The sequence below is a fragment of the Serinus canaria genome, chromosome 9 (genome assembly GCF_022539315.1).
Source record: "Serinus canaria isolate serCan28SL12 chromosome 9, serCan2020, whole genome shotgun sequence".
NCBI classification, from domain to species: domain Eukaryota; kingdom Metazoa; phylum Chordata; class Aves; order Passeriformes; family Fringillidae; genus Serinus; species Serinus canaria.
This window is the reverse complement of record NC_066323.1, coordinates 13,961,918-13,984,218: the sequence shown is the minus strand read 5'-3', so window position 1 is coordinate 13,984,218 and position 22,301 is coordinate 13,961,918. Positions and strand designations below refer to the sequence as shown.

The 22,301-nt window shown below is 39.5% G+C and overlaps 1 protein-coding gene across 1 annotated transcript in view; it reads right to left on the bottom strand.

The window, feature by feature from the left end:
- Nucleotides 1-22,301, bottom strand: part of SLC9A9 (solute carrier family 9 member A9) — a 172,667-nt gene that overhangs the window by 82,005 nt on the left and 68,361 nt on the right. The window contains exons 7-9 of the mRNA XM_009089176.4: nt 21,431-21,569; nt 20,921-21,026; nt 10,815-10,903 (exon numbers count right to left, since the gene is read on the bottom strand). Of these exons, the coding sequence (XP_009087424.2) occupies nt 10,815-10,903; nt 20,921-21,026; nt 21,431-21,569 (334 nt within the window). The remainder of the gene's footprint in view (nt 1-10,814; nt 10,904-20,920; nt 21,027-21,430; nt 21,570-22,301) is intronic.

The following is a 22,301-nucleotide window of genomic DNA, read 5'->3' as shown; positions in this document are numbered from 1 at the left end:
CACTTTCCCCCTGAGTGTTAGAGTACGTGGCTTTTCTCATCCAGCAGTCCTTTATACTTAAAGCTGTAGTCTAGAGTGCTCCATGGAGATGTGATAAATGAGACATAATTTGCCTTCAGCTGAAACAGAATAGAAGATGCTGAACTGTTGGAAAAAGCATTGCAAGGATTTCCAGTGTTTTCAGGTCTACTAAATTACTTATGGTCTTACTGGTGATGTTTTACTGACATCACCAAAGGGGAAAAAAATGAGTGAAACAAGCAGAAATTAAAAATGCTACACTAAGATACATCTTCAAGAGTACTTAAATCTGAGAGCTCAGGTGACTATTTTACTTTAAATTAAGAATCTGTAGTGAAAGATTCTTAATTTAATGTAAAATAGTCACCTGTAAGACTATTTTACATAGTCTGTAAGATTTTGTGGGAAAGCAGAAGGTGGTGTACTAGGGACATATCATTGGGCACCTCAGAAAAATGCTTTTACATGAAAAATATTAATTACTACATGAGTGTGTGCTTCTGAGGGTGCTGATTGTCTGTTTGGAATTTTCAAACACTCCTAACTCTTCTCAGGTTCTCTGGAGGCATAGAGTTGTCAATACCTCCTTTGATTTGTGTGACTGAAGCTGAATTAAAGGTCAAAAGCTTTAAAAAGATCCTCAAAGTTGTACCCCAGTTCATTATTGTAGGTTAATGAAAGTATAAAGGTACCAAAATATGTGCAAAGATGGGGCACTTGTTTGAATCCTAGTCATGATTTAGACATTTAGTCTGAAAACTTTTGACAAAGGGCATTTTAGCCCTTAATTATGTGCATGAGGAAGAGATGAGCTATTGTCAGCTGTTTAGTATGTCTTGCACTGTGCTACCATTTGGTACAAACGTCTCTTTGGGAGGTAGGAAACCCATTAATGGTGCAGTGGAAACACAGCTGTGCAGTCACTAAAAAGACAGGATGCTGGCAAGGGCTTTAGACTATTATAATGCCTTATTTACATGTATTTATTTTCTTCTTGCAGCCTATTGTGTGAGAATTCTATTGTTACCAACATACTTGTAACAGTTTTGCCCAAAGCCTTTGTGAAGTTCTTACAGCTGATAGGGAACTTTGCAGATACAACCCTTGAAAGAGAATTGTGAGGAATCAGCATTCATGCTAAAATCATGTCAGTTAAAAAGGAGAGACATCAGACTGCAAGGATGGATCTTTGTCAGCAGCAGTTTGGTGTTAGGAATCACACAACAGCTCAGATTCCTTATGGGCTCCCATTGCCCCAAGGCTCTCTGGGCTGGCAAAAGCATTGCTGTTTAAAACAAAATAAAGTAAAAAAGCAGGAAAGCTCCCAAAGCCTGCAGGATGCTTGGGAGAGGTGAGTCCCACCTGCAGGAGAACTCTGGATTCTCTGCAGAGATCCCAGTGTAGCCTCCCCAGCCAGGCCAGAAATAGCATCTTAATTGTGTTTGCAAACACAGGCCTCACAGGAAGAGCAATTACGAACCTGGTGACACAAACTCATGCAAGTGTAAGGCAACACAGGGCTCTAATTAGGGTGCCTATTATGAATACCCTCAGCATTAAAACCTATTTTGACCTATGTGCTGAACAATGCTACTGCAGTCCAATTTAGCAGTATAATGTACATGCACAGAAATACAACACAGATGGGTTTTTTCCTAGAGATCTATTCCATAGCTGAAGAATTTAGTGATAAATCCTGTATTAAAATCATCTAACACAATAACATGAAGTGTCAGTGCTCCTAAACTAGAGAAAATCATTACCATTGGGGCATAACTATATTTTAAGAGAGTGAGTGTTTTTATCTCTGTTGTCGTTAGATATATTTAGAACTTGCTCATTTATAGCACAAGCCAAATGTCATTGAAATCAAAGGACTTTGGTTCATTATATAAAATTCTACTAAATTAGTTTTCCTGTATGAAAAATTAGGGAAGACTTAAAAGAAGAATCCTACCTCTATTTTTTTTCCTTGTCACAAATACCCAGATGAGGGAATTCTGACTGATCACATTTGATGGAATTGTTGTAATTATCATCTTTTAGAAAACATGAGATTGTATAAATTGTACCTCAAACTGAAGTTAACCATATTTGTTCTAAGTGTGGGATGTAAAAGTGCACCCTGCTCTGTTTCAGCAGTACCTGTTGATGATGTGAGAATATGTTCCTAACCCAGGACTAGATTGATTCTGGTTTGCTTTTTCTCTTTGTGCATTCCACAGTTGCTGTTATCAGGGTGCCAATAATTAGAATGGGCTTGATTTCACAGGCTACATACAAAGAGAGGATTCTCTTCACAAAACTAGATGTGCTTTACACAAGTGGGGCACGAGGCTGGGTTTTTGTATATCTGCAGACCTAAAAACTAGGGATAAGTGCTAACTACCCCAAGTAGGGAGAAGTTTCTTAGAGGTCACTCTTCAAAGCTCTGGCGAGGTTGATGGAGCCCAGCAGCCTCTGCAGAGTTCCATAAAGCTGTGTTGGTTCTGCAGCAGCTCTCACAGCCACAAGCAGTCTAACTCCACTGCACAGAGCAGCACACACGAGAGCCTCATTTGTGATTCAGGGCAGTTCCAGAGCAGCTAGGGCACAAGCCTCACTTTGGAAGTTCCTTACAAGTTTCTCCACATGCCAATGTGATTTTGGCCTATCTGTTATAATTCCAATTGGTATATGTTAGCTAATTGCTGGCATCTGATACTGTGCTGGAAGAGTAAACTACAACCTTAACAATCTATGATCTTTATTAATATTTAAAGAAAATGTTCAATGTTTAAACAGATTGTAAAAACTTTAATGAAACCATTTGGAAACTAGTTTGCATATGATATTATGTTCCTTAGCCTACCAGCATCAAAAATTACATCATTTTTCAACAAGATGAGCTTTTCTGTAGAAATACTGCTTCATTACAGTTCTGGGTTACTTCAGGGTATGAATTACATTTCAGTGTGTTATTTTCTAGTTTCTGTGCTTAAGCAAAATTAAGGAAAATATTTATTTCTTTGTTTTTCAAGAGAATTTCTCTTCTTCATAGGTTCCAAGTACTTTTCTTTATTCTCTGTGTGTGTGTGTTTAAGACACTAGGATATGATATTCTTCATAAAGTGCTGATGACAAAGGGGCACATGCCTTATGGGAGCTAATGAGGCCAGAGCACAACTGCACATCCTCAGTTAAGGAATCACTAATGCAGGTGCACAAAAAGAGGGAAAATGGGAACTACAGAATGAAGTATGGAACTGAATATTCTAACAAGATTTCTGTATGTGGACAGCCAATAGCTTCAGTATTATGGGTAGGGAAATTTATATAATTTATTATATAAACCATAAATGATGCAGGTAATTACGGATGCACCAGAGTTATGAAGTCTGCTGTTATTGGTTACTCATAGCAATGATTTCTAGCTGTTTACCATCCATCATGCAGCTCACAGCTGAAAGAGAGGAAACAATTACAGCATTTTCACATAAATTTAAGGGGAGTCACATGTAAAGAGACTGCAGATTAACATTCTTTTAGCATGGTGAAGTAATCAGGAACATCAGTCAGATAATGAGGGATTTTGTTAAGAAATTCAGACTGAAAGACATGGTAGTATAATTTCTTCTCCAGAAATCAAGATTTTCTTGTGTTTTTATGATTCTTCTTGTTAAACCCATACAGTAAGCAGCTTTAGATTTCTTTGTAGCATTGCACTGTTCTACAGGGTTCCACAAGATCTTATGGTACATCTGGTCAAACAATGCACCTGGCATGTTTCCAACATTCATCTTTTTCTGCTAAACACAGAAAATAGCTGTGCAGAGGACTGGAATTCATTGTACACTTCCTGTCAATTGCAATCCATTTTAAAGGTAACAATTATTACAAGCACTCTGCATGTGGTGCATATTCAATTAGAGAGAAGAAGGCAATTGCTGAGCGAGGGCTGCAGAGCCCCTGGCTCTGTCACAACCAACTCTGTCTGGTTGTGACAGAGCCAGGGGCTCTGCAGAGATGCTCTGGCTCTGCAGTCAGGAGCACAGGGTTCAGCCAGCACATCTGACACTGCTGGAGCTCAGGAGGGAGGGAAAACTGGAGCTTAGAAGGGAGTGCATGACAAGAATGAGGGGCTGCTGCTCCTCAGGGTACGTAGGCTGGAGCTGTAGTGATAGCTAATGTCTGGAGACCTCAGCTTTTGGACTTTTAGAAGGGTAGAAGACTCTGGCTTGTGTTGTTTCCAATATAGGTTAGTTACCTCAAAATTAGAAATTGTTTTAACCTACAGTTTCAGGTATCTGATCCCAATAGTCATAAGATAAATGCTGCATAAACCATTCTTTTTCAAACTGTGCTTACAACCCTTTTATGTAGGTGTCATTTCCTTCTCTCAAAAAGAAAAAAACCTAAGGGCCTTTCTATGTTTTCCCTGATTGCTTTCAACAGCTGCAAAATGAAGATTTTTGCTATAGGCCTTGTCTCAAAAAAAGAAAAAAAAATCTGGGTGAAATACCAGAAGACAAGATCAAGGTTTTTCCTTAATATTACTAATTTCTGAAATATTTAAGCAAAACTGGCTAAAACATGGGCAAAACTATACTAATGCTATTCCAGTACAATAAAATCTTCCCAAATGCTATTTTAATTTCAGACTCTTGTTGTCAAAAGGAGTATCTTCTCCAGACCTTTCTACTGAGCCCTGTTAGCTGGTCACCTGTGCTGTTTGCTGGGCAGCCCTGCCTGAAGCCTCTGTCTTTATCACTTTTGAGTGTGAACTCGCAGGGGTTCAAGGAGGTTGGAAATCAGAGCATTTTCTTTTGTTCAGCTGCAGAGAGGGAACCATGAGACAGTGCCCATCAGAGCTAACTTTTATGCTCAGTCCCCACTGAAATGGACAAATGTGCTTCATGCATGCAACATATTTAATGCTCACCAAGAATTTGGGCTTTACTGGATTCTTTAGGCAAAGTCCTCTTGTGTATTACTGAAGAGTGCCAGACCTGAATGCATTAGCCAAAAAGAATTTCCAGTTTGCTTTCAGAGGACTATCAGACAGCCAGCTATATGCCTTGGAAGATAAACCCCCCATTCTGGTATGAAATTTTCCTGTAGGCACTGTGATTGAGGCGTGCTGGGAAAACAGATTCCTCCTGCACAGCACAGATACAAAGACAGATTAGAATCTGGTACTGTGCTAACCTTTCTGAGAGATAACTTTTCTCTCAGTCTTTCTCTCTGCCAATCATTTGTGTGGAAATACCTGACCTCATGCAGTGCCTTAAAGGTCATTTGCCCCTAAGAAGAGGGAACAAATCACAACACCTGTCAATGAGGCTGCTCATCTCAAAAGGATGAGAATTATCCTTGTGTATTTTTGTGTTGGGGTAGTTCTGCCTTGCTAATAATCTAGGGCATTTTACTCTAAGTAGGGTTCTTCTCTGCCTAGAAATACTCTCAATTTTTTATAAGAGTTTGAATTAGAAGAGCCATTATAACCTGACATTTGTGCATGTACTTTTCTTCCTAGAAGTATAAACTCATTATCTATAAACAGTTCAATGTTTGATAATAGAAAATAGTAGGCATTAGCCAGAGATAAATTAATGTAGGCTGTATAATATAGAAGCAAGCCCAGCTCTCTTTGTTTGGTCTCTTAAACACTCACACAAATAGCAGAACCAAAGCTGCAGGGCACACACATGTCCAGTGTGACTGGGGAGGGTTTAAAATAAAGGCACCAAACCATTTCATGTTGTGCTGCAGCTCCCTGTGAAATTAGAGGGGCTGCTTCTCCCAGGTGTGAGTGCTGGATATCTGGAGTGGGACCCTCACAAAGCAGATGCAGTTTGGGTGTTGGTAGTGCAGTCATCTCTCCCCAGCTGCTCTCCTTCTCTCACAGAAAGGTAACAGCAGCAGCTGCAGCTCCTGGCATGTGCTTTTAACAACAAACTCAGGAGAAATCATTCTGCTACTAAAGCAGAATTTGCAGTGCATTATTTATTTTCTTCTCTAAAGACAGCTGATGGGAGAATCCTATAGGACAGAGTTATGTATCTGGAGAAAGGAGATTTGTTGTTGCAGTGCTGGCTGTGGCTCTGCTTGTGACTGGTTTACAAGATCCATAGGCCAGCAGAAAGCAGTAGAATGTCAGATCCCAGTGATGGTGCTTCATTGGGGTACAGTGACTTCAGTCACCTCTCAGCCTTTAGTCCTGCACTGCTCTTTTTAGTAAACATTGTCTGTTGGCATTCAGGTAACACTCCTTTGATTAATTGATTTTTTCCCCTTTCAGTTGATTTGAATACCTCTATTGCCATATTTTACTTTTGCTCTGAAGTTTTGCTTTGCTTCTCAAGTGAGTCCATAATCATGGATGGAACAGCTCCCCAGGGAAGTGGTGGAAATGTCATCCCTGGCAGTAGATGTGGCATGATGGTATTTGGTTGATGATTGGACTTGATGGTCTTGGAGATCCTTTCCTACTTCAATGATTCCGTTATTCTAAGTCTAAAGTCTATATTAGACTATACTATAACATATTAGGGTCAAGAGACTATAAGGATCTGATTTGCAGTTTTTGAGAAACTATAAAAAGTTTTATGACTCTTTTTTCAGCATTTTTTGATTAATGTGATTAATTAGAATTAAATTAATATGCTTAAAACCACAGTCCTTTTACACCAAAGTGTCTTTGGAATGCAGCTTAATTTCTGATCCAGAAATCAGCTCATTGATCCCTAGCCAGTGTCCTTGTTGGAAGGAAGCTGCATCATCAATGAGTTAGGAACCTTTTGAAAGCTTCATGTATTTTTCAGGGATTTCCAGGAAATATTAGCTGCTCCCCTTTAAAGTAATGACTTTCATTAATCAGAGATAATCATGTCTGCTATATAGTGAGATAGAGACTAAGATTTGAAGCAATCAGTACTATGCCCATCAGTGAGTAAAGCCCAAGAGCAGTCAGAACTTTGAGCCCTGCAGTGCAAACTGATCTGCTCAAGCCCCTGATTGAGACTGCATCTTGGTTAAGTTACTCCCAAGTTAAGCAGCAGTGATGTTTGTCTCATTCTCCTGCCTGTGTTAAACCTTGGAGGTGGAGGGCCACTGAAATCTTAACTTGGAATCTTGTGCACACAGCACGCCCAGTGCTGCTGAGCAATCAGGCCAGGAGCTCCTCTCTCTAAGGCAGCTTGCTCCCTGAATGGGCTTGCTAGCAGAAACAACAACCCAGGTGAGTAACTGCTAACTCCTTATGGGATTAGAAAGGCTGCTACACCTAATTTGAGAAAGCAACCTTCACCAAAAGTTAGACCCAGCTGTTTCAGAGGTGACCATGAGAACAAGGCTTAGCTTGGGGAATGAATGGGGACAGGCAGGGCAGGGTGTGACCTGCTCCCTTGTTGGCTGGACATGTTTCCTCTGTCTTCTTGTAATTCCCTGGCTCTTCTTACATAGGTGATGCATTTCACAATTCCCTTTCCAGAATTTGTAACTTGCTGACATTGTTTTGTCTGCAAAGAGAATTCTTCACATCCTTGCACACTTAACCTAAGGGAGGCATTGCCCTGCCCCACTCTCATTGTTGCAGTTCCCCAGAGTTAAAGGAACATAACCAGAAAAGATACAACTCATATTTATGGCCATTAGTCAGTACTCCACCACTAGGAGAATGTGCTGGCCTTAGCTTGGCATTGGAGTGGAAGTGATAGAGGGCAGAGAGAAACACAGAGCAAGCAATGTCTTATCTTCCTGTAGAAAACACAATCTTATCCATGAGTCCTTTTCTAGAGGTGACCTGTAGGGATTTACACTCTGCCAACTCTTAACAAACCAGGGATTTCTCTTTATCTCACAACACCCTGCCCAGCCTCTGACTTACTTGTAGCAGAGCAAATCAGCCCAGCCCAGCTGTACATCTGAAGCCTAATGTAAAATTGGAGCTGCAGAGTCCCTTTAGAAGCAACTGTCTGGCTGCAGCATAACATCAGGGGAGATAGCAGCTGGAAATAATTCTGGAGAAAGCTGCTCAGAGTCAAATAGCTTTCAATCAGATCCCAGCAGTTTCATCTTCTCCTTCACTAAAGATACACTGGATAAATTAAACTTTAAGTGCCTGAAATTCAGGAGCACTCGTGTTGGAGCTAGCCTTGCTGCCATGGAGGGCAAGGTCAATCTCACTGGTAAAATCATGATGGCTGCTGTCTGGTCAATGATGATGACTTAAAATGACTTCCATAAAACACCACCCATGTTCAAAAAATGACAGTAAAAAGACACAGAATGTTTATAAATACCTAATAAAAATGGGGATAATTGAATGGAATGAAATCTATCTAAAGCCTCCATTTTCACTAATTTTTTTAATCTACTTTTCTTAAGAGAGTGTTGAAATAATTTATTTTTGAAAAAGATTAGTGTTGCTATATAGTTTCAGATTCTGTAAGTTTCAGATGCTTGAAATCTAATATTTCTCTTTCATGAAATCTTAAACAGTGATTGACAGAATAATAAAGGATACATGAGGACTAATAATTACATGGCATCTTTTAACAGGCCTTTTTAATAGACCTTCTTAAATTCTCATTTAACAACTGTAGATAAGTTCTCCTTTTACACCAGTGACTGAAGAGAAACTTTTTACTTTTTTTAGAGCAAAGGATGATGTATTATGGGAAATGCAGAACTTGGCACCAGGGTCAGAAATACCTTCTCTGTCTCTCTATACCAGATTTTACCATCAAGCCATAAAATTTTCAAAGCAAGTAAAAAATGTAAAGAAAATTATGCAAAGCAGTAAAAATAAGGTGTTTGTTTAAAAACAGCTAACACAATTTTGCAATCTGATTTACAGTTTTAAATCTAATTTCCACAGTTTTTGTTAGCTTCAACTTCAGCCTTAACTCACTGTTTTATCAGTGTGCATTACAGTTCAGCACTCCTTTCTGAAAGATCTGTCATATTGTAACAAAAGGGAGAGACTGCTTTGGAATGATTCTACAAAAGAACTGAAAAGCCCTTGATTTTGGCCAGTAATGAGTAATAAAAATTACTTAGATTGGGAGCAAAGCCAACTGTCTGAGCAACAATATTCACTGAAGTTATATATGATTATGAGAATGCCAAGTGTGGCTTATTAAATTTGCTTCAAGAGAATTCTTGGGAGGAGAGAAAGAAAGAAGCAGTGCAGGTCTCACTGCAACAGCTGCATATGAAAGGGCAATATTTGGATTAGAAAATAAATTAGAAGAATTCAAAGGAATTCAACAACAGTGTTTGAACCATATCATAAAGGAGACAGGATTAAGGGCTTATGGGGAAGAGAAAACCAGAATAGGAAAATGTGCATAAAACTCATAGCTCCATAGAGAAACACATAATCCCTTTTCTGTGTGTTCAAGGGTAAATTTGGTTTATCTTCACTATTTTGTTTTGCACTTGTTGAATAGAAGGGAATAACAGAGCAAACATGAACAAAACCGGGATGCATTTAAACAAAATATGAGTTGATTCTCCTGCTGAAAAGCTTCATAGATAATTAAAAATACCACAGCCTTGGCTTTTTCTCTCTCTCTCTGAGGCTATACATCATTAAAACATGCAGAAGAATCCCTAAAAAAACCTTCTATTCAAATTGTAAGTTATATGCAAGGGGAGTAATGGCATATGTAATGCAGTCTTTCTGCAGAACAGAAACAATTCTATGGTAGAGTTCAGTGTTGTTCCCTTTCAATGCAGTTATCAGAGAAAGGTTGGTTCTCTGCTGGAATACTTTCTGAAAGCATCAGACTCTCCTGCTATGAAGAAATGCAATTGAAAAGACTCTACTGTTCAGTAGCTAACACTTTATTATGGGAGTAGTCACCAGAAACTTTTTTGTGATCTAAAACCTGTGAGACTCTAACAGTTGAACTGATACTGTGGCCAGTATTTTTTTCTATCAAGCAGTTTTTGATAGAAAATTGGATTTTTGATTAAATTGAGATGTGCAAGAAGTGATGAATTTTTCTACGTAAAATTTCCAGTGCTTAAAAGAAAAGAATTGCTGAAAAAGGTACAAGATTGCATCATGAAAATTATAGTATTGGGCCATAAGTTTCCATTTTATTCCAGGAGATAGATTTCCTACAACCTGGGGGTTTTGGGACATATGAGTCAACGTTAAAAGGGAAGAAAACTGCATTTAAATGACTTCTACCAGGCTCTAGGTAGTGGCAGGACTGACTAAAATTACTCATGCTGAAAAGTATTTTGAACACTGCAATGCCATAGATCTGAGAACAACCTCATGTTTTAAAAATAATTACAATTGTACTAGTCACTTCTTCAAACAAAAAACCAGATGATTGAATTTCACATTTCTAAACTCTAAATAACACATGGAAAGAATAAATCTCTATCTTTCTAATCATGGAAATTTTAATGAGACAGAAATTAAACAATGTCATTGCTTAAATCTGTGGGACAGACTGCAGTTTCTGCAATCCCTTTGCAAAAATCTGCAGGGATCCAACCTTACTTACTGGAGCTCTTTGATTTCCTAATTTTGAAGCATTTTTGTATGGAAGTTGGTGTAAGCTGCTATCTCCATCTCTGTCTGGCATTTCAGGTCTCTTGGGAAGAACTGATTCTTATATTTTTTTGCTAATCCTGACAATTGTTACTGTTTTCCAGGCAAAATCTCCAGTCTCCCCTGATGAAGACAGAGGCCTCTTGCTGTGCATTGATGAAATCCCATGCAGGTGAATTGCAGTGACTGTCACTCCTTACACCAGTGTATGACACAAGGTCAGTTATTTCCATCCTACCTGTTTAGTTCTCATTTTGGAATCTGCTGACAGATTGTTGTAGGTGTAATGGGCCTGTGTGACTCCGCAGAAAAGGACAGCAACAATACCTGGAATTAAAAAAAAAAAGGAGAGTTAGCTGCTTCTGTTTTCTTACCTAGGCTTGCAAAAGGCTGCATAAAAAAACCAAATTAGTCTCCTAATAGCTTTTTATAACAAAAGAAATTTGAGATATATGTTCTAAGGACAATCATGCTTTCATAGCATTTCCACTGTGGTGTATCTGGAAATTCAAGGGCTGTAGAAATTTTTTTTCAATTAATACATGGTATGATCCAACCATAATCTGACAGTAATTGTAAGTGTAGGACTAACATAATTGTAACATGTAGGAATTTGGACTATTTGAAAGAATTTGGCAGGGACTGAGTAGGAAAGGGAAAAAAAAAGTTGTTACACTTAAATCGTTGGAGATCACTTGGTAGGGAATGAATGCAACAGGGTAAAATCATTTCAGTCTGTGCCTGATTGTATCTTATCACAAGCAGTGTATGGCAATGTCCAGGTGAACAACAACACATTGCTTAAAAGGGCTGCTCTGGCAGGTGCAAGCTGTGCTGCCCAGAACAAGCAGGTCAGTGACTGTGGACACACTACAGACCCAGCTTGTGGAAAGTCTGGAGGGGCAGGGGAGCAGGATTGTCAGGAATAATAACAAATCTGTTTTATAGGGATATTTATCAATACTGCCTTGGCCCTGGCTGTAGCTCCCTGGAATCACAGAGTAACATCACTGTGGTGCAGTGTTGTAGTTACAGAAGCTGATAAGAGTGTGAGCTCTGGACACAGATAATGCAGGAGGAACACACATAGGGAGGAAACAGAAAACCAAAAATAGTGCCCACCAGTAGCCAAATGTAAATGGCCATGGAGGAAGAAAGCTGTGTCTTTTTCTTAAACTTGGGGCATGTCTACATAGATGATTATTTACACAACAGCTCAGGGCTTTCTCATGTCCACTGTGATCATTGTTCCCTGAAACCCTGCACACACACTGCCCCAGGCCCGTGGGGTGGGCTGAGCACAGAGCCAGCAGTGGGATCACCGTGTGCCATCTCTGTGAGTGCTCCCATACAGTGTCACCCTCCACCCCCACAGTGCCTGTGCCCTTCAGCCTGCTCCTCACTGCCTCCTGGGCAGGAGCTGCAGTGCCCTAATCAGCCTTTTAGCTCTGCTTCCCCACGGGCTGCTCAGCACACTGCTGGATCTTTTTCAGCTCTCAGGCTGCTCATATCTACTGACATCATACTGATAGGTCTGAGGCAGCAAAGCAAGCAGAAAGATGCCTGTCCAGGTCTAGGCACTATTCATCCTTGGGATGTGATTGTGCTACAGCTTTCTAGGCATTTTTGGGGTTAAACAAGCATGAACTGAAACACATAAACCAGTTCATAAACTCTGGAAGCCAAGAGCATGAAGTGAAATGGTGAAAAGAATCTCTGTGTGTTCCCCCAGCCCTGGACTGGACACTGGATAAAAGCTCCCTCCCTCTTCTCCAGGATGGTGACTCCTGACTTTACAGGGCCAGCAAGCAGAGGCTCAGTAAGGGGGCAGAGTCTGCAGCCCTGCACCTTTAGCACAGCAAACCCAATAGAAACAATCTGCTGCTTCAAAAGCATCAGCTGGAGCAGGCAGGCTCCAGAGTCCCAGGAAAAGTGGATGGGAACAGACTGAACAAGTGTCAGTTGCCTCAAGCACTGGTACCTCGACAGGTTCTTTAACAGGCTCATCCAACTCTCTAAATGTTTGAATTTTAGCAGCAAGAGGGCCCTTGAGGTAGATAAAATATCCTCCTGCCCTGAGCCACAGCACAGGAAAGGAAACAAGTCAAAGTAATAATTTAGACAATGCTGAAAGGATTTCATTTGAGGGAGGCTGTGTGTGTGGGATCTGTGAATTTTCATGTACCAGTTAAATTAAGCATTACCTTGCCATGTATTTCTTTAGACTCTCCTCATATTGCTAACTAAGCAAATATTGGTAAAAAAGATCCAATTTTCTTGCAAGCCCCTCTCCTTTTTTTCTGGGAAGAACTGAGGCCTGGCATCAATATGCTTTTGATGGAAGAAAAAAGTATGGAGTAAATCCATCTGATTTGATTTGGCACAAGGAACAACTGTCATCAGAAAGAAAACAAGGAAACAAATACATGTTTTCCCCCACAAACCACTGCAGACATTTTGTTTGCTTCTGGGTTCTCTTTCTATTTTAAATTTACCTGTACTGCTTCTACAGAACACTGACTCTTTAGCCAAGAGAAATTCCACTGAACTTTTAGTGTGAATTTGTTTCTTATATTTATTTTAAGTCTGTTTTGATTCTTTTTTTTCTACCTACACTAAGACTTTTCTTCATGGTAAATATTTTGGGGTGTGGTGAGATTGTCACTGCTGAAATACATTCCAGGAAGTTTCTATTTTTGTGAGGTCTAATTGCTCTCATAAATGTGTCTAATTCTTTTTTCTCATAACTGTATTTGATTGTGCAGAACTGATCTGGGGAGTTTAAAAATTCTCAAGGCATTAATAATATGCACTGGGATGCTCAAACAATGACATTTCAGCTAAAAATACAGCAATGTTGCTAAGTATCACTAGCTCCAGGCTCAGTAACTGAAATGGAGATAAGAGATTCTGATGCAGTTTCTTCTCTATTAATCATCAGGATGTCAAGTCTTGCATTTTAAAAATTGACTATTAAATTCAACTGTGATTATAAACTGGTTTTGACTGCTAAGAAACTGTTAATTATGGGTAGTGAGAAAACCAAGAGAGTGTCATGAAGAATAAAATGGCTTAAATCTGATTTTGCAATAAGAACAAATGAACTGAACCATGCAATTATGCAAGTGTAGAAACCAGATATACTCTGTTTCCAGGGAAGACTGGGGGAATGCAGTGGAATATTTCAATTGCTACAATTGAAAGCTTAATATGTACCAGCCATGACTCTCACAATGAATAGTTCATTAGAAGGCTTGGAGGAAATTGTTTGTAATGAATATCCATAAAATGATTACTTAAGAGTAATGATCAATTACATGTTAACTGAAAAGGAAAGAGAAGTACCTAAAGAGGCAAACACAGAACTCTTTAGTTACAAGGAAAAGGCAATCTGGGTTTCTTTGCAGCACTATTAAAGCTGGAATTGAAGTTAGCTGGGTAGCATAAATACTGTATGAACAGAGTGAGGCACAGAATGAGGTTGGTTTTGGTTTTGGGCTTGCTTTCACAGAGAAGCAGGTAAGAGCAGATATGGCAACGCTGGAGTTGAAAATAGAAAATATCCATTAGAGGCAGGAGGCAGATAAAGCAAGGTGGACCTTCTGCTTGTCCTCAGTTCCAGGCTGCTGGAGACAGCTCAGGCACTTGTTACTTGTTTAAGTGGAAAAATCAGCAATTACTGACACAGCACTAAAACTGCAGAACAAAATGCTAATTTAAAGTAAGCAGGGAATGTTTTGAGTTGAAACAGGTGGTAAGTTGTTAAATACAATGCAGCTCATGCTTATTAACAGATTACTGACATTTTCCTCTTAATATAAAAGATGAGACTCTTCACAGAAAAATGCTTATATCACTAGTAAACTTTCAGCTTCAGATCAACCTCCTTTTCTTTAGAAATAAAAACCTTACCATTTTTTTTATTTTTTTGTAACAGAGAAATTGAGACAGCTTGTTAGCTGTCAATACAGCTAGAGAACTTATTCTTACATTAGTTTCTACAAATATATGTAGTTGAAGTGGTTGTTGAGTCAAAAGCTAGTAATATAAAAAAAAAATATAGCAACTATACAGGAATTTGTACATTTAATAGTATTTTCCTGATAGTTTGAACCTTAAAATTATAGTGTGGGAATTAATTTACAAGCGCTAATCTGAAAATAGCTCCCATATTATCTCTCACTAATAGACAAAATCTTCTTTTACATCATTTCACAAACATGCAAAAAGGAATGTCAGAGAAGACCAGCATGTTCAATGTTCTTTTAATGCAAACCTGGAAGTGAGTGGCCACAATCAAAACCTGAGAATTTGCTAATTTGAAAGATTAAAACAGACATTTTTCTCCAGCTGTCAGGTCTTTTGGTGGTAAAAAAGGGAATTTAGAAAAAGAAAATCCCCAAACTGCTACCTTCTGGGGGAGCAAAGGAATAGGTAAAAAGTGTAGCTCCATTTCAAAAGATCTGTAAGCAAATCGGTTTTCAGACCAACTTAAAAGCTTTCCAGAAGTTCAGGCATGCCTCTCTAAAGATGCACTACATCCTGAAATCTCTCAGTAAAGCAGCAGGAACTGGTCTTTCTACAGAGGTGGGGAAATGAGTGGAAAAAGGAACAATGAGGATTGGGTAAAATAGAAATTATTTAAGTCAGGTAACATTTACTTTGGAGTCATATTTATGTCAGAATCTCCACAGCATCTCTTGGGATGCAGCTGAATGTGTGAGTGGCAGGAAATGAGACTGTCTGCCTCCAATTGCTGCAGTAACAGGGCCACACACCCAGTGGCAACAATCTCCCTGTCCAGGCTGTTTGAGGGTATCAAGTGTGACTAATAATTTTCTTGCTACTAAAGAAAAGATTTAAGGCTTCTTACACCAGACCTGCACCAATGCAGAACCAAAGCTCATGCTTTGTTCATGAGGCTTTTATCTCTGGAGTTGTCTGAGGCTGATGTTATTTTGAAGTGACAGCAAGCAACAAAAGATGGAGCTGAGGGGATTTTTTAGGCCCTTATCTGAGGACTGGTCATTGGTATTGTACCTGGCTGCTTCCAGTGAGACCTGGGCTTCAGTGTTGTACTTTTTGAATTGCTGAATTCAATTTAGACTGGAACTCCTATGGTGACACATAACAGCTTTTACTCTGGCCATGCTAAGAGTGCTTACCCTGTTTGTCCTGAACCTCTGCACTAGCAATAGGACTCCACTATCCACATTTTATGCAACTGATCTTTGGTCTCAGCTTAATGCCTTGCTAGAATATGTGCTTTTCTTTAAAACATACACGTTTCTCTTTTTTTCTTACTGCCTTAGAAGACTGTGCCTACAGCAGCCCCTAAATTAGGCAGACCCAAGCCCTGACTCCAGTAAGGGATTGGCAGCAGACCAGCTCAGTTGTCATCTGTCTCTGCAGAGCAGAGCAAATGCCATTTCCTCACCTATTGTTTTCCTAATTAGGCTTAGATTCCATCCTGTGCTCCTGGGAGGGGCAGAACTAGAGCTTACAAGAGTTGTATTCTCTTTCCTTTACACCTGGAAGCCAAAGTATCCCTTCTCCCTCCTCACTGGCAGGAGTCTGCCTACTCTGCATGACACAGCATGGCACATGACTAATGAATAAAGAAAAGAAAGCCACAGTTTAGAACTGAAAGCCCAGAATATCTTCCTTGTATGGAATAATGTCAGCTCAGTGAACCAAAGCCCATCAGGCACCAAGCTGCCTTGGGCTCACAGTGCTCAGAACTGCAGCCAGAAATGTTTCGGTAGATCCCTTCTGAGAGTGTCCACAGGACCTGCTCACAGCATTTTAAAAAAGCAATGAGGTAGGTGACAGATTCCAGACAAATCACAGCAAACAGATTGGAAGAGTGAACAGCATGAGGATAAATGAACTTTGTCAGCAGTATTAAAGAAAATGAAGTTGGTGACATTCATGCTTGCTATGTCCTAAATAGAAAAGTAGCACAAATTGCCCCAGTGAGAGACCAGATCTTTGGACTCATCCTGGGTACCTCATTCATAATGGGCTGCTTATTTATTTTTTGGAGGAAAAGGAGGAAAAACTTTCCTGTTATAGACTCTGCTCTCCTGTGAGCCCCTGAAAAAGAAGGCAGGTGTCACAAAGGCAGAAACATCACAAAATGTCCAGACAAGAATTGCTGAAGGCGAGGAAGCAGCAGTAATTTATGATCACAAGCTTTTTTGCTTTATAAGGATCAGAAATCAAAGGGCTCTGAAAACCAGCAAAGGAACAAAAATTACACTGTCCAACAATTTTTCCCTTCAAGGTCTATTGTCTTTTTTGTCTTCATAATGCAGGTCTTTACTAAGTAAAAATCAGAGGAGCTTGGCTGCAGTTTTGATGCCTTTACACTGAGTGACTGTGTGACTCTGAAGCATGTATCAAATGAACACACATACATACTAGTCAATTCCCATACATATTTGTGAGTGTATTTCTGCAGGTAAATGAATCTCTTTATTTGAGTATCTGGTCACTTCAAACAGCTGTAGATAGAGAAGGTTCAAGTGAGATGACCATTAAATGCCCATGTACATCATGGAGCCCTTCTCAGACTGAGTGATCATTCAAAATTTAGAAAATGTTAATTATAAAAGAAGATAACAGGCAATTAATAAATGCAAGATGTATTTTCTTAATTTACTTCAACAAGTGCTTAATTTAAATTATTTATGATTTTTTTCATAGCCTACTAGTAAATACTATGTAATGAACTTTGCAAATGAAAACATCTCTATTAACACTGACCTCACTCTAGTATTCTGCTATTACAGCTTTGCTCAGCAGTCAGGAATGATATACTCCCGGGCAAAGGAGAAAATGCACAAATTAGATTCTACTGCATGAGAATCAATTTATCATGCAAGTGTCACAGCTTGATGATATAGCTATAAGATTAATAACCATAACATTAATTTATAATTTCCAGTTCCCAGTATAACAATAATTGTGTAGTCATCCCAGATTTTTATTTTGATTTGCTGGTTCGATCACATCCATTTTTCAGCCAGGGTCAGGCTCATATATTGTGTGTTATTTATCATGGGATATCTGGAGGCAGAGGAATGAAATATTTTCTAAAATACTGACCTGTACTACGTTCCATTTAAATTTTATTTTAGTAATCTGCAAGCTAAACAAGTGAGCCCTACCACCTACTTTACCCACTAAAAAACCAGTATAGCCCATTATTTCTAAATTATTAAATACTTCAATATTACCCTTCAAAAAGTTCAGAATGATTGAAGGACTGCTGTGGAAAGCATTATAAGAATAAAATTATTTTGCAATTACATTACTTAATAGCTACAGGGAAGTACTAGTCTAGTGTTAATCCTTTGAAGTTCATTTAGAAGGAATGAACAGAGAAAACACAAGGGCCAAGGAAAATGAAGATGAATCCAGGCATAAATGTCTGAACCAGTTAATTTTTGAAGCACGTTGACACTAGCAGTGTGGTGCCCTGAATGCAGTGGTGCAGCTGTGCCACTGCTGGGCTGGGGCTCTCTGCATTCTCTCAGCTGCTTGTAAGGACAGGCACAGGTCTGTAAAACCAGAACCTGCACACACTGAGACCAAGGGCAAAGCAAGAAAGCTGGGAAAGGCTGGGCATTAGAGAGTGGGTTAGGAGCTGAGTGTGTCCTGAAGCACGAGTGCCTCTCTGCTGGGCTCCCCCTGCCTCCTGCAGCAGGGGCTGTGTGTGCCCACCTGGGTGGGCACTGCACACAACTGCATCTTGTGCACATCTCTGCAGCATGGGCACGAGAAATCAGTGCTGAACCAAAGCCTGGGGAAAATTTCTTAACCAACAGAATATTTCTGCTGCTGGACTTGGAGTTTAAAATAGTATTTTGAAAGGAGGAGAGTTAGAGCTATTTCAGAGGAAACTGAAAGACAAAGGCAACATCGAAACTGGTTAAGCCAGGCAACTAAAGGGTAATGTCAGCACAGTGCTGATAAAGTAAATGCAGTTATAAACCACAGCTTTGGACTTTTGAAGCCACAAGAAAGGCTCCATGATTTTTTTTCTGTAATAACAGCTTCTGACAAAAGCCTTTTACAGAAATTAGGTGACAAAGATTTAACTCAAAAAAGTTTCAAGATTAAACTTTGCCTTCTCACAACAGTGCAATTAAACAATTTCCATGTGAAACTCAGAACCCATGAAAATATATCCATGAAAAAATGCTAGTGACAGAACTAAAAATTCTTGATGATTTTTATTGGAATATATATGTTGGTGAATTAATTATCTTTCCTCCATCAGTTCCTATTTTGTTAAGAATTAGTTACATTTCCCAACAATTTTCTATTTTTCCCTTAAATTGAAACTTTACTGTGGTTCCACTCTCTTCCTCCTTCTCTGCCTCTGTCCATTTAAAATTCCTTACCATGGCTACCACCACCAACTGTGGTGTTCAATAATTAAATCTTTTATTTCAGATATTTTATATATTACAGCAGAAAAGAGCAATGAAACACTCTTCAGGGTAGCTACCAGGAGAGACTCTGCTGTCCATCATCACATTTGCAGCATGCAAAAAAGACATATGCCAATTATTTTTGTCTGGACATACAGTCTGTTCCTATGCCTGAGAAATGGAAATTACCTTTGGTGCAGCACCTGAGGCTCTGAAAGATATGAGTGTTTCCTTTACAAATCTACTTTTTGTGTGTAATGTGTAATCAATTGTTCAGTTGCTGAAACACAGCATCCTTGTGCTCTGTGAGGAATGCATTTTAAAACAGCCCTTGCTTGGAAGTAACTGGATTAGGAAATCTGTACCTCTAGTAGCAGGCAAGTGATCAGCAATCCTCCTTCTCTTCTTGCATTTTTCTGCAGTATTCATGCCACATTTTTAAGAGCTTGTTGAGTCTAACCCCAGGCAGCAGCTCAGACTCTCACAGCTGCTCCCTCCCTCTCTCCCTCCTCCTTGGTGGGATGGGGGAGAGAATGAGGCAAGGGTAAGAGTGAGAAACCTTCTTCCTCCAGCTTCTCTGACAGCCCTGGGGTCAGCTGTCCTGGCACCCTCAGCCCCTTTGCTGGGAGAGAGAAAAATCCCTTGGCTCTGTGTAAGTGCTTCTCAGGGATACCTGAAATATCCCTGAATTCCCAGGGCTGGTTCCAGCACCACATCAGCTACTGTGAAGAAAATTAATGTTACCCTTGCCCAAACCAGTACAGAGCTGTTAAGGGACAAAATGGACTTTCATTCCACCTGACATCTGATTTCATTGATGAAATGAAATGCCACCCTTTTGTTCAGTTCATGTAGCACTGTTTTTATTCATTGGCCTGGAGAATTTGGCAGTAAACAGGATGCAAAGTTGTATAATTAGTAAGACAAAGATGCAGATATTAATACGCATTCAGAAGTGGTTTGATTGTGTGGCTGATATTAAAAAAGTAACATGCTGGCTCCAGAGAACTCAGTAAAAATATAACTCTTGCCTTCAAAAGGCTTTGAACAATTTTGCAAACAAAGCAGCATGGGCTGCATTACCACTCCATGAAGCATTTTTCTTCTCCTGATTTTCCCTGACATTAATTAGAGCACTGGATTTCAGAGGTGACAACCTCAAGAGCATTAAAACAATCAGAAACTTTGTTCTTTTGAATCACGCTATACAATAGATTGCTGTGGAGGTAAACTCTATCCATTTATAAATTTTGCCTAAACTTCTGTGTGGACTTGAATGGAGGCCCTGGGTACATAATTGGCAGTGATTGTACAATTTCTTTCCTGGCATTAACAAAAAAACAATTGGGTCACACATCTTCCTACCTGTCACTGGGATATGGCTGTGCCAAAGTGTACATGGAGGTGCACTGAACAAGATGACTTTTTTTTTTCTAAGTATAAAGGTGGATGCAACCTACTGGCCCTGTTCTTGGTTTACTATTGATAATTGGTCTCAATTATAGATAATTGGGAAAAAGGAGAAGGGCCCAGGATATGGAGTGTGTGCAGAGGAGCAGAGGCTGGTAATCACAAGGCACTGCTTCCTTCCTTCCTTGCACTTACTGTCATCTTTGGTCCCATAGCTGGCCAGAAAATAGGGGGATTAATAGAGAGATATTAATGGGGATGGGATAATGCAGGGAAGAAAGACTGAGGACTTGAGCTGATCTGTTATGTCTTTGTCTGGAAGAATTATTCACTGTCACTACAGAATTGTTCTTAAAGATGAAACAATCTCCAATATAGCAGCAGACTTTTAGGAGCTTTATGTATGATGTCATGCCTAAAATAAGCCTTGCATTTTACCCACTCTAGAGGCATATTATAAAATTGCTTTTATTTCATTAAATGCAATACTTACCTGTAAGCCCAGCAGCTTCTGCTGATAAGAAGGCACTCCAGGATAGGAGGAAAAACAGACCTGTCTCCAACATAGGAAACTCACACAGCTTTGTGAATTTTGTCAAGTGCTAAAAGATTACTAAGGAAAAATAAAAACCCAACTGTTTTGTAAGCTAAAATTACCCCCAATCTGAGAAAGGATGAAAGAAAGCAAGTAAGCTCCCCCACCATACTCATCTAAACATATTGAATTTGGGAAGAACTGCACAGCTTCTGACTTATCTCAAGGAGCAAAATCCAGAACAGATTTTAAAGTCAGCTATTTTAAGTACTTTTGTAGAGTTTGAATTAATACCTAGTTGGTTGCATTTGATATTCTTTTTCCTAGAAAAAAGGAAAAGGGAGTAATTTTGTCCAGCTTTATAAACAAACTGGTATTTGTTTACATTTGTGTGAATGCAAGAAAGATCAAAATTACTGATCATTCTACAGTAGCATTTTATATGAACTGCAAAACCATAAAGGATATTAAAGCTGTGACAACAGCATAAGAAGATCCCATGGCAAATGATCCAGCAAAGATCCCCAGAAAATTTCCCACTGACTGGAAGAAAGCTGCAGCATCAAAAGCATTAGGATTCTCCTTAGGACTGTAAACGGAAATAGAGCTGAAAAGAAAACAAAGGGTTGGGGGAGAGGGAGGGAGGGAAAAAGGAATAACAAATTCAATCACATTGTAACAATTTTGGAATCAATAATTGCAAATGATGTTTTAGGCACTCAAAATGCAAAACAAGACTTCTCTGGGCTAATAGCAGATGAGAGCAAAGCAGATGGCGACTGGGGAGAACCAATTTGTTTTCAAGGTATCACACTGGAAATAGTCTACTGCCAGTCAGCAACACTTTTGTACTAGAAGTGCCATAAACAATATTGTTTCCAGGCCAACAAAACATTAAAAGGTGGTCGGTGGAAAAGAAAACTGCAGGGAAGATAGATAACTTTGAATTATTTATTGGCCATATGTCCTCAGAGCAGTTACATATTCACAAATATCCTTGATAAAAAGTGCAGCTTTGTGGCTGAGGTTCAAATGGGTGACACAAATCACAGCAGGTACCACACATGCAGCAGCAATTTTGTCACAAGCCACTGAGCACTTTCCTTCTTGGTGTAACCCTTCATAACCAGGGCTGGAGCTGTGGCAAGAGTTCAGCAGCAGGAAGCTTGTGGACAGAATGGAACTTGTCCCACAGAAAGGAACTGCTGCAGTTGTCCAAGGTCATCTCCTGTTTCCCACCCCTGAGTGCAGCCACCACAAGTATTTTGGGATGGGAAAAGATGCCACCAAAGCAAAGGAGCTGTGCACTAAATAATTTGAGTGTCTCAGAGTTGTTATT